Source organism: Hemitrygon akajei, chromosome 27 (assembly GCF_048418815.1).
Source record: "Hemitrygon akajei chromosome 27, sHemAka1.3, whole genome shotgun sequence".
Classification (NCBI taxonomy): Eukaryota; Metazoa; Chordata; class Chondrichthyes; order Myliobatiformes; family Dasyatidae; genus Hemitrygon; species Hemitrygon akajei.
Window position 1 is genome coordinate 4,231,404 of NC_133150.1, and position 16,167 is coordinate 4,247,570.

Consider the following 16,167-nt stretch of genomic DNA (forward strand, 5'->3'; position numbering starts at 1 on the left):
GCTTTAGATTGAGTATTGACGACGTGTGTTATCTGAATGTTTGTATTAACCTTACGTTGGTGCCCCTTTATAAATAAAAACGTTTGAAAATGGTACCATCAGACTTCAGCGGACCTCTCTATCTTTGCTGGTAAGTGATCCAGTTACGGGATACGTAACAGGATGTAATGTTAAAATTGTACAAGGCATTGGTAAGGCCGAATTTGCAGTATTGTGTACAGTTCTGGTCACCGAATTATAGGAAAGATGTCAACAAAATACAGAGAGTACAGAGAAGATTTACTAGAATGTTACCTGGGTTTCAGCACCTAAGTTACAGGGAAAGATTGAACAAGTTAGGTCTTTATTCTTTGGAGTGTAGAAGGTTGAGGGGGGACTTGATAGAGGTATTTAAAATTATGAGGGGGATAGATAGAGTTGACGTGGATAGGCTTTTTTCATTGAGAGTAGGGGAGATTCAAACAAGAGGACATGAGTTGAGAGTTGGGGGCAAAAATTTAGGGGTAACACGAGGGGGAATTTCTTTACTCAGAGAGTGGTAGCTGTGTGGAACGAGCTTCCAGTAGAAGCAGTAGAGGCAGGTTCGGTATTATCATTTAAAATAAAATTGGATAGGTATATGGACAGGAAAGGAATGGAGGGTTATGGGCTGAGTGCAGGTCAGTGGGACTAGGTGAGAGTAAGCATTCGGCACGGACTAGAAGGGCCAAGATAGCCTGTTTCCATGCTGTAATTGTTATATGGTTATATAGTTTACATGTCCCCTTCCTATGGGTCCCTGTGCATAGAGGTTATGAGGGGAATGAGCAGGTTGACTGTTTAGCTAAAAAAAGCTGTTAAAATTTCAGCTGTAGATATAGATTTAGCAAATCAGAAGTGAAAGGGTCGGTTGGATTAAGATTAGGGGATTATGGCAAGATTTGTGGTTAATGGGCATAAGGGGAGACACCTTCACAGAATTATAAAACTGTTGGGGAAGAGGGTAAAACAAGAAGGGAGGGAATTATATTGACTCAACTTAGAATTGGGCAAACTATGCTTAATTATTCTTTATATCTTGTTGGAAAACATCATTCTGGGTTGCGTAGATTTTGTCATCATGAAAAAGTTGAACATATACTACTGCAGTGTGAAGCATATAAAGTTGAAAGAAATCAAATGTAGGCTTCATTACAATCTTTGGAGGTTGGTAGTTTTCATTATAAAACTTTATTAAGTTATGGGAGTGACTCTAATTTAATTCACAGTATTATCTTTCACTACTTAAATTCTATAGGGTTTTTGGGGTAATTTAGCTTTCATTTGAGAAAGAAGTAATAAGGGTTTCACTTCTTAAATCTGAACACCAGATGCCAGTCCAGTTGGTGGCAATAATGGACCTTTAATTTGGACTGCCAACTGCCATTAAAAATCAGAAGAACAACAACAATCCTTTGTTCACCTATCATACCAGCCAGCCTCAACCAGTTGCTCTGAGGCTTCAGTTACCTTGTTGTCTGTCGTGTTAAGTATCGGATCTCTCTTGTTTTGTGGGACCTTGTGGCATTGTTTTTGTATTTTATTAGTAATATTTCATTTACTGCTAAACTGTTTCCACTGCTCTGGTTTAGGGTTAAGCCTCCTCTACACCTCCTGACACAGTGGAGGGAACACATACCAGTCCTCATTGAGAGATCAGCAGAGGAAAGGGTGAGCATCTTCAAATTCCTGCGTGTTAACATCTCTGAAGATCTATTCTTGGACCAACATAATGATGCAATTACAAAGAAGACACATTAGGAGTTTGAGGAGATCTAGACTTGACTATTTCTACAGATGTACTGTGGAGGATATTCTAATGGGTTGTTTCACTGTCTGGTATGGAGGGGCCACTGCACAAGATTAGAAAAAGCTGCAGAAGGCTGTAAACTCAGCCAGATACATCATGGACACCAGCCTCCCCAGCATCAAAGATACCTTCAAAAGACCATGTCTCACAAATACATCATCCATCGTTAAGGGCCCTCACTACCCAGGACTTGCCCTTGCCCTCTTCTCACTTCTGTCATTAGGGAGTCGATACAGGAGCCTGAAGAGACACACACAACATTTTATATACAGCTTTGCACCTCCTCTATCAGATTTCTGAATGGATAATGAACACAATATAGATCTTTCTTACCCCTTCTCCTCTGGTGCCCCTCCAATTTCCCTTTCTCCTATGGCCCACTATCCTCTTAAATCAGATTCCTTCTACTCCAGCCCTTTACCTCTTCCATCTATCAAATTCCAGCTTTTTACTTCATTTTCTCTCCCCCACCCATCCACCATCCACCTCAGCTGGTATCACCTATCAGCTGCCAGAGCTTTTATCCCTTCCCCTCCCCTTCCTCCTCCGTCCTGATGAAGGGACTGAGCCTGAAATGTTGTACCCCTTCCACTCCCCTTCCTCCCCAGTCCTGATGAAGGGTCTGAGCCTGAAACATTGTACCCCTTCCCCTCCCCTTCCTCCCCAGTCCTGATGAAGGGTCTGAGCCTGAAATGTTGTACCCCTTCCACTCCCCTTCCTCCCCAGTCCTGATGAAGGGTCTGAGCCTGAAATGTTGTACCCCTTCCCCTCCCCTTCTTCCCCAGTCCTGATGAAGGGTCTGAGCCTGAAACAATGTACCCCTTCCCCTCCCCTACCTCCCCAGTCCTGATGAAGGGTCTGAGCCTGAAACATTGTACCCCTTCCCCTCCCCTTCCTCCCCAGTCCTGATGAAGGGTCTGAGCCTGAAATGTTGTACCCCTTCCCCTCCCCTTCCTCCCCAGTCCTGATGAAGGGTCTGAGCCTGAAACATTGTACCCCTTCCCCTCCCCTTCCTCCCCAGTCCTGATGAAGGGTCTGAGCCTGAAACATTGTACCCCTTCCCCTCCCCTTCCTCCCCAGTCCTGATGAAGGGTCTGAGCCTGAAATGTTGTACCCCTTCCTCCCCAGTCCTGATGAAGGGTCTGAGCCTGAAATGTTGTACCCCTTCCCCTCCCCTTCCTCCCCAGTCCTGATGAAGGGTCTGAGCCTGAAACATTGTACCCCTTCCCCTCCCCTTCCTCCCCAGTCCTGATGAAGGGTCTGAGCCTGAAACATTGTACCCCTTCCCCTCCCCTTCCTCCCCAGTCCTGATGAAGGGTCTGAGCCTGAAACGTTGTACCCCTTCCCCTCCCCTTCCTCCCCAGTCCTGATGAAGGGTCTGAGCCTGAAACATTGTACCCCTTCCCCTCCCCTTCCTCCCCAGTCCTGATGAAGGGTCTGAGCCTGAAACGTTGTACCCCTTCCCCTCCCCTTCCTCCCCAGTCCTGATGAAGGGTCTGAGCCTGAAACATTGTACCCCTTCCCCTCCCCTTCCTCCCCAGTCCTGATGAAGGGTCTGAGCCTGAAATGTTGTACCCCTTCCTCCCCAGTCCTGATGAAGGGTCTGAGCCTGAAATGTTGTACCCCTTCCCCTCCCCTTCTTCCCCAGTCCTGATGAAGGGTCTGAGCCTGAAATGTTGTACCCCTTCCTCCCCAGTCCTGATGAAGGGTCTGAGCCTGAAATGTTGTACCCCTTCCCCTCCCCTTCTTCCCCAGTCCTGATGAAGGGTCTGAGCCTGAAACATTGTACCCCTTCCTCCCCAGTCCTGATGAAGGGTCTGAGCCTGAAACATTGTACCCCTTCCTCCCCAGTCCTGATGAAGGGTCTGAGCCTGAAACATTGTACCCCTTCCCCTCCCCTTCTTCCCCAGTCCTGATGAAGGGTCTGAGCCTGAAACATTGTACCCCTTCCTCCCCAGTCCTGATGAAGGGTCTGAGCCTGAAACATTGTACCCCTTCCTCCCCAGTCCTGATGAAGGGTCTGAGCCTGAAACATTGTACCCCTTCCTCCCCAGTCCTGATGAAGGGTCTGAGCCTGAAACATTGTACCCCTTCCCCTCCCCTTCTTCCCCAGTCCTGATGAAGGGTCTGAGCCTGAAACATTGTACCCCTTCCTCCCCAGTCCTGATGAAGGGTCTGAGCCTGAAATGTTGTACCCCTTCCCCTCCCCTTCCTCCCCAGTCCTGATGAAGGGTCTGAGCCTGAAACATTGTACCCCTTCCCCTCCCCTTCCTCCCCAGTCCTGATGAAGGGTCTGAGCCTGAAACATTGTACCCCTTCCTCCCCAGTCCTGATGAAGGGTCTGAGCCTGAAACATTGTACCCCTTCCCCTCCCCTTCCTCCCCAGTCCTGATGAAGGGTCTGAGCCTGAAACATTGTACCCCTTCCCCTCCCCTTCCTCCCCAGTCCTGATGAAGGGTCTGAGCCTGAAACATTGTACCCCTTCCCCTCCCCTTCCTCCCCAGTCCTGATGAAGGGTCTGAGCCTGAAACATTGTACCCCTTCCTCCCCAGTCCTGATGAAGGGTCTGAGCCTGAAACATTGTACCCCTTCCTCCCCAGTCCTGATGAAGGGTCTGAGCCTGAAACATTGTACCCCTTCCCCTCCCCTTCCTCCCCAGTCCTGATGAAGGGTCTGAGCCTGAAACATTGTACCCCTTCCCCTCCCCTTCCTCCCCAGTCCTGATGAAGGGTCTGAGCCTGAAACATTGTACCCCTTCCCCTCCCCTTCCTCCCCAGTCCTGATGAAGGGTCTGAGCCTGAAACATTGTACCCCTTCCTCCCCAGTCCTGATGAAGGGTCTGAGCCTGAAATGTTGTACCCCTTCCCCTCCCCTTCTTCCCCAGTCCTGATGAAGGGTCTGAGCCTGAAACATTGTACCCCTTCCTCCCCAGTCCTGATGAAGGGTCTGAGCCTGAAATGTTGTACCCCTTCCCCTCCCCTTCTTCCCCAGTCCTGATGAAGGGTCTGAGCCTGAAACATTGTACCCCTTCCCCTCCCCTTCCTCCCCAGTCCTGATGAAGGGTCTGAGCCTGAAACATTGTACCCCTTCCTCCCCAGTCCTGATGAAGGGTCTGAGCCTGAAATGTTGTACCCCTTCCCCTCCCCTTCTTCCCCAGTCCTGATGAAGGGTCTGAGCCTGAAATGTTGTACCCCTTCCCCTCCCCTTCTTCCCCAGTCCTGATGAAGGGTCTGAGCCTGAAATGTTGTACCCCTTCCCCTCCCCTTCCTCCCCAGTCCTGATGAAGGGTCTGAGCCTGAAACATTGTACCCCTTCCCCTCCCCTTCCTCCCCAGTCCTGATGAAGGGTCTGAGCCTGAAACGTTGTACCCCTTCCCCTCCCCTTCTTCCCCAGTCCTGATGTAGGGTCTGAGCCTGAAATGTTGTACCCCTTCCCCTCCCCTTCCTCCCCAGTCCTGATGAAGGGTCTCCAGTTGAAACATCGACTGTACTTTCCCATCTTCAGATGCTTTCTGAGCTGCTGAATTTCTGCAGCATGTTTTGTGTTTTCCTCTGTGATAATAAACTTCATTGTAATTCTGTCTTAGAATTGCAACCTCACCCAGTCACTAAATGCAACCATACCCACAAGCCACAAACCTGTTTCTCATGATGTTTATCCCTTTTCCCTATATTCCAGGGATGATTTTCTCAATCTGGTTTGGACAGACAAACTATCTCGTAATTATAAACACAAGAGATTCTGCAGATGCTGGAAATCCAGAGTAACACACACAAAATACTGGAGGAACTCAGAAGCTCAGGCAAAATCTATGGAAATGAATAAGCAGTTCACATTTCGGGCCAAGACCCTTCTTCAGGACTGGAAAGGAAAGGGAAGATGTCAGAGTACAAAGGTGAGGGGGGATTAGCTAGAAGGTGTCAAGTGGAGATAGTCGGGATAGGATGGCAAAGATAAAGGGCTGGAGAGGACAGAATCTGATAGGAGAGGAGAGTGGACCATGGGAGAAAGGGAAGGAGAGGCATTGGAGGTTGGGGGGGGTGGTGGAAAGATGGGCAGGTCAGGAGAAGAGGTAAAAGGCCAATTTTGGGAATAGAGGAAGACGGAAGGGAGGGAAGGGGGAGGGGAAAATGACCGGAAGAAGAAATTGATGTTCATGCCATCAGGTTGGAGGTTACCCAGACATAATATGAGGTTGTTACTCCTCCACCCTGAGAGAAGCAACACTCCATTTTCAAAGTGTGTATATAAAGGTGTGGGAAAAGAGAAGGCTATGGACCAACATGTCAGAAAGGCATTGGGGATAGGAATTAAAATAGTTTGCGCTAGGAAATTCTGCTTTTGGTGGATTGAAGAAGATACTCAATAAAATGGCCTCTAACTTATGTCAGGTCTCACCAATGTAGAGGAGGCCACATTGAGAGCACCAGATGCAATTATTGCCCCTAATTTATACCAGTAAACATGAGCTCTGTAAGATACACATGTGCAAATGCAGTAGGGGTACATATAGTTGGATGTTGCAGGAGAGTGAAGGGTTAAATCTTTCACCCTCTCTGTATAACTGGCTATAGGAGAATGGATTTCTAAGGTAAATTTGAAACAGCAGAATATGAATAATTAAATGGGCACAGCCCTCCGCAGTATCAAGGACATCTTCAAAAGGCAATTTGACACCATCACGAATGACCCCATCACCCCCATCACATCACTGGAATCTCATTCCTGCTGAGCGAGGAAGACTATCAAAACCTGCAGTGGGATCTGGACCAGCTGGAAAAATGGGCCAAAAAAGTGGCAGGTGGAATTTAATACAGGTAAGTGTGAGGTATTGCTCTTTGGGAGGACCAAAAAGGATAGGTCTTACACGGAGAGCGGTAGGGCACTGAGGAGAGTGGCAGAACCGAGGGATCTGGGAATACAGATTCATAATTCATTGAAAGTGGCATTGCAAGTAGGTAAATAAAGCTTTTGGCACATTGGCCTTCCTGAATCAATGTATTGAGTGCAGGAGATGGGATGTTATGTTGAAGCTGTATAAGAAGTGTGTGAGACCTAACTTGGAGTATTGTATGCAGTTCTGGAAAGATGTAAATTAGATTCAACGTGCACAGAGAAAATTTACTGGTATTTGAGGGCCTGAGTTATAGGGAAAGGCTGTATGGGTTAGGACTTTATTCCTTAGAACATAGAAGATTCAGGGGAGGCTTGCTAGAGATATGCAAAATTATGAGGGGTTTACATAGGGTGAATACAATCAGGCTTTTTCTACTGATGTTGCGTGAGATTAGAACTAGAGGTCATGGGTTAAGGGTGAAAGGTGGCATGCTTAAGAGGAACGAGGGGGAACTCCTTCACTCCGAGAATAGTGTAAATATGGAATGAGCTGCTAGCAGAAGTGGTGGATATGGGTTCGATTTCAACATTTAAGAGAAGTTTGGGTAGGTACATGGATGGGAAGGGTATGCAGGGCTATGGCCCTGGTGCAGGTCAATGGGACTAGGCAGATTAATGATTTGGTGTGGATTTGATGGGTGGAACCCGATGGGCTGAAGGACCTGTGTCCCTGCTGTAGTGTTCAATGACTCTATCACCAAGGTCATACCACCTTCAGGGTAAAGATACAGGAGCTTGAAGACACACACTTAATATTTCAGGAACAGTTTCTTCCCCTCTGCCATCAGATTTCTGAATGGACATTGAACCCATCAACACTGCCTCAGTATTTCCCCCTCTCTTTTTGCATTACTTATTTTCTCTTCTATATATAGATTTTATTCTAATTTGTAGTTTTTAGTCCTAGATATTGCAACGTACTGCTGCCACTAAGCAATACATTTCACAACATGTGCCGATGATATTAAAGCTAATACTGATTCTCCTGCCTGCTTCCTGTAACCGTGGATGACCTGACTTATCCAGAACTATCAACCTCCAATTTAAATTTACCCAATAACTTGGCATGCATAGTCATCGGTGGCAATGATGTCCACATATTCACCACTTGCTGACTAAAGAAATCCCTCCTCATCACCATTCTAAAGGGATGTTCTACTACTCTGAGGCTATGACCTCTTGTCCGAGACTCCCCCACTGTAGGAAGCACCAATAGGTATATGGATGGTAGGGGTATGGAGGGTCAATAGGAGTAGGCAGTTTGATCTGTAGATCCTCGGTGGCCAGTCTCTGTACTGTACTTTCTACGACTCTATCACATTCTCTCCATATTCACTCTATTGAGGCTTTTCAATGACATTCCGCCTCACACTTGTGAACTCCAGTGAGCACAGGCCCAGAGCCATCAAACATTCCTCATACGTTAGCCTGATCGTTCCCGGAATCATTCTCAGGAACCTTCTCTGGACCCTCTCCAATGCCAGCGCCTCTTTTCTTAGAGAAAGGGAATAAAACTGCTCACAATACCCCAATTGTAGTCTGACCAATGCCTTATAAAACCTCAACATTACATCCTTGCTTTTCTACTCCATGAATGCTAACACTGCATTTGCCTTCCTTACCACTAACTCAACCTGCAAGTTAACCTTAGTGAAGCCTGCACAAGGGCACCCATGACCCTTTGTACCTCTGATTGTTGAATTTTCTCCCCATTTAGGAAATAGTCTACACCCTTATTCCTTCTACTACAGTGTAAGACTGTACACTTCCCTACACTATATTCCATCTGCTACTTCTTTGTAAATTCTCCCAATCTCTCTAAGTCTTTCTGAGGACTTTCTGCTTTTTCAACACTACCTGCCCCTCCACCCATCTTTGTATTGTCTGCAAATGCAGTCACAAAGTCGTCAATGCATATAACGTGAAAAGAAGCAGTCCCAATACCAACCCCTGTGGAACACCATTTGTCATTAGCAGCCAACCTTAATAGGCCCTCTTTATTCCTATTCTTTTGCTGCTGCCGGTCTCCCAATCTTCTATCCATGCTAGTATCTTTCCTGTAAGACCATGGGCTCTGGTTTTGTTAAAACCGTAAGATATGGAAGCAAAATTAGGCCATTTAGGCCATTGAGACTACTCTGCCATTTCATCATGGCTGATCTATTTCCCCTTCGGCCCCAATCTCCTGCTTTCTCCCTGTGTCCCTTCATATCCTGACTAATCAAGAATCTATCAAACCCTGCCTTAAACGTACTCAATAACTTGGCCTCCACAGTCACCTGTGGCAATGAATTCCACAGATTCATCACTCTCTGGCTGAAGAAGTACCTCTTCAACTCAGTTTCAAATGGACATCCCTCTATTCTGAGGCTGCGTCCTCTTATGGTAGGCTTCCCCACCATAGGAAACATCCTCTCCACATCCACTCTATTGTGGCCTTTCAACATACAATAGGTTTCAATGAGATCCCCTCTCATTCTTCTGAATTCCAGTGAGTACAGATTCTGAGCCAACAAATGCTCCTCGTATGATAAACCTTTCCATCCCAGAATCATTTTTGTGAACCTCCTTGGAACCTTCTCCAATGTCTTCACATCCTTTCTCAGGTAAGAAGCCCAAAGCTACTCAAAATACTCCAAGTGAGGCCTCACTCGTGCCCCAGCATCACATCCTTGCATTTATATTCTAGTCCCTTTGATATGAACGCTAACATTGCATTTGCCTTCCTCACCACAGTCTCAACCTACAAATTAAGCTCTAGGGAATTCTGCACAAGGACTCCCAAGCCCCCTCGCACTTCATATATTTGAATTGTCTCTCCATTCAGAAAATAGTCAATCCATTTATTTCTTCTACCAAAGTGCATGGCCCTTCTCTTCCCGACACTGTATTCCATCTGCCACTTGTTTGCAGATGGAATACAGACTTCTATTCTGTCTAAGTCCTTCTGTGGCCTCTCTACTTCCTCAAAACTACCTGCCCCTCCACCTATCTTCATATCGTCTTTAAACTTGGTCATAAAACCATCAATTCTGTCATTCAAATCATTGATATAAAAAGTAGCAGTCCAACTCAGAACGTTGTGGAACACCACTAGTCACCAACATCCAACCAGGAAAGTCTCCCTTTATTCCCACAGTTTGCCTCTTGACAATCAGCTAATGCTCTAACCATGTTAGTAACTTTCCTATAATACCATGGGCTCTTCGCATGTAAAGCAGCCTCATGTGTGACACCTTGTCAAAGGCCTTCTGAAAATCCAAGTGCACAGACAAATCAATTCTGTTTTGTCTATCATGCTTGTTATTTCTTCACAGAATTCCAACAGATTTGTCAAGCAAGATTTTCTATTAAGGAAACTGTGTGACTTTGGTCTATTTTATCATGTGCTTCCAAGTACCCTGAAACCATATGCTTAACAATCAACTGCCAACATCTTCTCAACAACCGAGGTCAGGCTAACTGGCCTATATCCTTTGTCTACCTCTCTCTTTTTTTAAAGACAGGAGTGACATTTACAATTTTCCATTCCTCCAAAACCATGCCAGAATCTATGGATTCCTGAAAGATCATTATTAATGCCATCACAAGCATGTTTTCCCTAGTAATAGCAACCACTCACTTCTGCCCCATGAAACTCCTGAACTTTTGGCATAATGCTCGTATCTTCCATCGTGAAGACTGATGCAGAATACTTATTCAGTTAGTCCACTATTTCCTTATCCTCCATCTCTACAGTTACTCTCCAGCATAATTTTCCAGCAGTCCAAGCTACCTTACCTTCATATTCCATCTTTATGATTTTTTAGTTGCCTTCTGTTGGTCTTTAAAAGCATTGCAATCCTCTAACTTCACACTAATTATTGCTCAATTGTATCCCTTTTCTTTGTATTTTCTACTGGCTTTGACTTGTCTTGTTATACATGGTTGCATCATTCTGCTTTTAGAATATCTATTTTTTGGGATGTATCTATCCTGTTCCTTCTGAATCACTCTCAGAAACTCCAGCCATTGTTGCTGCTCTGCCATCATCCCTGCTTGTGTTTCCTTCCAATCAATTTCAACCAGCTCCTCTCTCATGCCCCTGTAATTCCTTTTACTCCACTATAATATTGATACATCCAACTTTAGCTCTGCATTCTCAAATTGCAGGGTGAATTCTATCATATTATGATCACTTTACCCCAAGGGTTCCTTTGACTTAAGCTCTCTAATCAGTCCCAGTTCACTGCACAATACCCAATCCAGAATAGCTGATACCCTAAAGGGCTCAACAATGAGATGCTCTAAAAAGCCATCTTGTAGGCATTGCTAAGAAGCGTCACACACGGCACCTCTTCAAAGGCCTTCTGAAAATCCAAGCAAACAACATCCATTGACTCTCCTTTGAAGATTTCCAACAGATTTGTCAGGCAAAATTTCCCCTTAAGGAAACTTTGACAATTTATCATGTGCCTCCAAGTACCTGGAAACCTCAACCTTAATAATGGAATCTAACATCATTGCAACTACTGAAACCAGGCTATAGTTTCCTTTCTTCTGTTCCCATTCCCTTCTTAACATATAGAGTGACATATACAATTTTCCATTCCTCCATAACCATTCCAGAATCCAGAGAACCTTGAAAGATCGTTACGGATGCACCACAACCTCTTCAGCTACCTCTTTCAGAACACTGAGGTGTAGTTCATCTGGTCCAGGTGAACTATCTACCTTCACACCTTTCAGCTTCCCAAGCACCTTCTCCTTAGTAATAGCAACTACACTCACTTTTTCCCCTGATGCTCTTGAATTTTTGGCACTCTGCTTGTGTCTACAGGAAGTAACTAATAAAGTGGCTACTGACTGTATTTTAACATAATTTATAGTATTTTTGTGTATTGCACTGTCTTGTTGCTGCAAATGAACAAATTTCATGTCAGTGATTCTAAGCCTGATTCGGATTCTGACAAGGAAAGAAACGACTGAGACAACAATGACCACTGTAACTTGTGTTTTAACTTTAGTGATTGAATGTAATAGCAGGCAGGCAGATTAAATTATTCATTGTGTAGATGTGGTATTTAGATAAATAAGTTGAACTAGGCCATTCCAGTAAAGGATTCCGTCGTTACTCTCGAGTTTTGTTACTCATTATAGTTGTCACATGCAGGATTCTTCTATTTTTTTTGGCTTTCTCTAAAGTTAATAGTATATTTCCCCGAGTGGAGGGCGGTGGAATGTGTCGGGAAGGGTTTAAAGGAACATAGTTACCATGTGAATGTTTAATACTCTAAAACAAGTACTAGGAGCCACATGGACTGACACGCAAAGCAAGCTATAAACTAAAGAGAGGAGGTGGGGCCAATGTCTGTGACCTGCTCACACGTCGCTCCGCATCTTGGTGATGTTGACGTAGTTGGGGTTGGATAAAGTGCAATTGTCATTGTGGAGGTTGTGGTCGGGGGGTTGTCGGGTACACGGCACCCCCTCCTGGTTGTATTCTGACTTGCAGATGCTTGACGCGCTGTTGCTCCTCTTCAGGTCAGTGACGGACGGGATGGTGGGGCAGCTCCTCACGTGTAAGTACTGTGCCTGCTCCTCGTTTTCTGTCTCCCGGTGGTAGAAGTAGTTGAAGTTGGAGACGATGACGGGCACGGGTAGCGCAATAGTCAGCACGCCGGCGATGGCGCAGAGGGAACCCACCATCTTGCCACCGATGGTGACGGGGTACATGTCCCCATAGCCCACCGTGGTCATGGATACCACGGCCCACCAGAAGGCATCGGGGATGCTGTCGAAGAAGGAGCTGGCCTCATCGGCCTCGGCAAAGTAGACAGCGCTGGAGAAGAGGATGACGCCGATGAAGAGGAAGAAGATGAGGAGGCCCAGCTCCCTCATGCTGGCCTTCAGTGTCTGCCCGAGGATCTGCAGGCCCTTGGAGTGCCTGGACAGCTTGAATATGCGGAAGACTCGGACCAGACGGATGACCCTCAGAATGGCCAGGGACATGGCCTGCTGCCCCTGCTGTTGCCCATTGCCTGCCTGCTGCTGCTGCTGTTGCTGTGCGGCCAGCTCAGTCCCCAGCGTGATGAAGTAGGGTGTGATGGCCACGATGTCAATTATGTTCATGATGTTCCTGAAGAAGGTGGGCTTGCTGGGGCAGGCGAACAGCCGGACAATAAACTCAAATGAGAACCAGATGATGCAGAGGGTCTCGACAATGAAGAAGGGGTCAGCAAAGCTCGGGGCGTGATAGGGAGTCGTCTCATTGCTATAATGAGGCTGAGCCCCGGCTGGGTTTTCCTTCTCGTCCCTGAAGACAGGGAGCGTCTCCAGGCAGAAGCTGACAATGGAGATGAGGATGACCATGACGGACATGATGGCAATGACTCGGGCTGGGCCTGAGCTCTCGGGGTACTCGAAGAGCAGCCAGATCTGCCGTTGGAACTCATTCTCCGGTAAGGGCCGCTCCTCTTCCTTGATGAAGCCTTCATCCTCCCGGAACATCTCCATGGCCTCCTCTCCGAGCTCGTAAAATCGTATCTCCTCCGCAAAGATGTCTAGGGGCACGTTGACGGGTCTGCGCAGCCTCCCCCCCGACTGGTAGTAGTACAGAATGGCGTCGAAACTCGGCCGGTTCCTGTCGAAGAAGTACTCATTCCTCAGGGGATCAAAGTAGCCCATCCTCTTCTTGGGGTCCCCAAGCAGGGTATCGGGGAACTGGGCCAAAGTCCTCAGCTGAGTCTCGAACCGTAGGCCTGAGATGTTGATCACAACCCTCTCACAGCATTCGTGATTCTGCTCCAGCCCATACAAGTCCTGGTTCTGGACCGGGAGAGCCGCCAACTCGTCCACATTGTCCCCCTGGGCCACCGTCATGTTGCTGGAGGGCCTCACGTTTCTCTGACTGGGGAGCTGGGAATCACTGCTGAATTTAAAAGTTGTGTTTTAATTCTCCTGGTGACTGGATTGCTGGGATATTTTATATCTCAACAATAATTACCTGAATTCCTAGTGGGAGGTGAGCCTGTGGATTCTAGATTCATTCAGTCTTGCTGTTGTTGGATAGTGAAGACAGGGGATTGCATTGATCCCAACTTTTAAGGGAATAGTGGATCTTGGATATTTTGGTAGGTGGATCCTGGAACTAATGCATTCTGGAGCTAATGGTTTGAACAGTACAACATGTATTATAGTAGATCTCACAATTGTGGGTTTGTGTGTCTTGTTTTCGAGATACAGCACAGTAACAGGTCCTCCTGGCCTAATGAGCGTACACTCAAGTGACCAATTAACTGACTAAACCGTACGCCTGAGAACGTGGGAGTAAACTGGAGCACCCGGAGGAAATGCATGCAGTCACGGGGAGAACACACAGCCAGTAACACGAATTGACCCCAGTGCCGGGTCTTAGCCAATCTTCAAGTTAGCAGATCCTGTGCTTCGTAGTCCTTATAATTAGTGAAACTTGTAACTTTTTGTTCTGGTTGTTTCTGTCCCCTGCATCTTTGTTTTAGAATATCTCGTTAGTGGTTCCTGGAGCTGGAGTGTCAGTACTTACTGCAGTTAAATGATACCAGAGATAAAAATCAACCCTGGCTGCCAATGTTGATTACTTCTGCTCGTTACTGCTGCGACTCAATGAAGTAAGTAGCAGATTCTGGTTTGTACATCCCAAAGTTAGTGGATGTTATAGTTTATGGAGTCATTATTGAGTCATTGCAAGAGTTTTTGAAACCTGTAGCTACAGATGTTGGATGTAGTGACTAAGTTTGAGAATACTTGTAATATGTGGACCCACAGCTGGTAGATCCTGAGGTCTGGGGGTGTTAGTAAATCTGGGTCTCAGTGGTTCCTGGATTTTTTTGGCTTCATGAGTCAACACAATCTGGACTCAATGGCTTCTGGATCTCACAGTTTGTAGCTTTTGGAATAAGTGGATCTTGAAGACTGTTAGACCTGGAGTTAGAGAGCTTAATAGTCCTGGAACTAGTCAATATTGCACTTGGTGGCTAATGCCTTTGATACACTGTGGAGTTAATAATTTCTGAGGTTCATGGATCCCAGAAAGTGGTGAACTCTGCAGTTAACTTGTCCATGTGGTCCTTAATGGATTTTGGAGTCCTGGTTCCTGAATTTCACAAATTCTAAAACTAGTGTCTCGCAGAGATGGTGAGTCAGTGGATTCCAGAGATTTCTGTTGCTAGAAGCTCCTGAAATGAATGGATTTGAAAGTGCTTGAGTTCTGAAATTTGTGGAGTAAATATCCTGTATTGGCTAGCAGGCTCCTCCTTTCTGATTTACTTTTAATGCCCAGAATGATTTCCCACAAAAGTAGCGATGGAGAAACTGCTTGTGCCTTTGAGATGTTGTGACAGAAGATGTTCTGACTCATCCAGCTCAGTGCAGTAGCGGAAATTTCCAGAGCAGCAGAACACCTATTTAAAGCAGTAGCTTGTGCTCAGGAGAATCTAGATGGAACCTAAATTAAAACAGAAAGAGAGAAAGAACATTACTCACTCTATCTGCCAAGCAGTAGAGAGATACACCCAGTGGCCACTTTATTAGGTAGACCTGTATCACTACTCGTTAATGCAAATATCTAATCAGCCAATCATGTGGCAGCAACTCAATGCAATAAAAGCACACAGACATGGTCAAGAGGTTCATTCGTTGTTTAGACCAAATATCAGAATGAGAAAGAAATGTGATCTAAGTGACTTTTAAGTGGGTGGACTACAGCAGCAGAAAATGGTACTGTGGTCCTTTACAAGGTGGCCACTGAGTACATTTTTATAGGAGATAGTGAAGGAAAGTGGAATTGAAAGAGTGAAGAAGGGAATTAATTAGAGTTAAGGAAGATAGAAAACAGGTAGGGTAAAGGACATAGAACAGTACAGTACAAGCCCTTCGGCCCATAATGTTGTGCCAACCTTTTAACTTACTCCAAAGTCAATCTGACCTTTCCTGTGACATGGCCACCAAAGATTCTTCATGTAGGAGGGAAGGGTTATGATATTGTGCAGACCTCTTAACCTACTCTAAGATCAACCTGACCCTTCCCTCCTATGTAGCCCTCCATTATTCTTTTGTTAATTCTCTTAAATTCTCTTAAATTGCCCTAATGTATCTGTGACCAAAACCCCTGGCAAAGCATTCCATGCACCCACCACTCTCTGTGTAATGAACTTACCTCTGACATCCCCCCCTCTACTTTCCTCCAGTCACCTTAAAATTATGCCCTTTGGTAGTAGCTGTGGGAAAAGTCTCTGGCTGCCCATTCGATCTATGTCTCTTATCATCTGGCACACTTTTTGTCAAGTCACCTCTCATCCACCTCTGCCCGAGCTCATTGAGCCTGTCCTCATAAGACATATTCTCCAATCCAGGCAAATCTCTGCACCCTCTCTAAAGCTTCCACACTCTTCCTATAATGAGGCGCAGAAAACAAATGGATGGGG

The 16,167-nt window shown here is 46.0% G+C and overlaps 1 protein-coding gene across 7 annotated transcripts in view; it reads right to left on the reverse strand.

The window, feature by feature from the left end:
- Positions 1–11,702: 11,702 nt before the first annotated feature.
- Positions 11,703–16,167, reverse strand: part of LOC140717092 (potassium voltage-gated channel subfamily A member 2-like) — a 67,883-nt gene continuing 63,418 nt past the window's right edge. For all 7 annotated transcript variants that reach the window (XM_073030279.1, XM_073030280.1, XM_073030283.1 and 4 more), the window contains one exon: positions 11,703–15,188. In XM_073030279.1, coding sequence (XP_072886380.1) covers positions 12,086–13,585 — 1,500 coding nt within the window. In that variant the 5' untranslated portion in view covers positions 13,586–15,188 and the 3' untranslated portion in view covers positions 11,703–12,085. The remainder of the gene's footprint in view (positions 15,189–16,167) is intronic.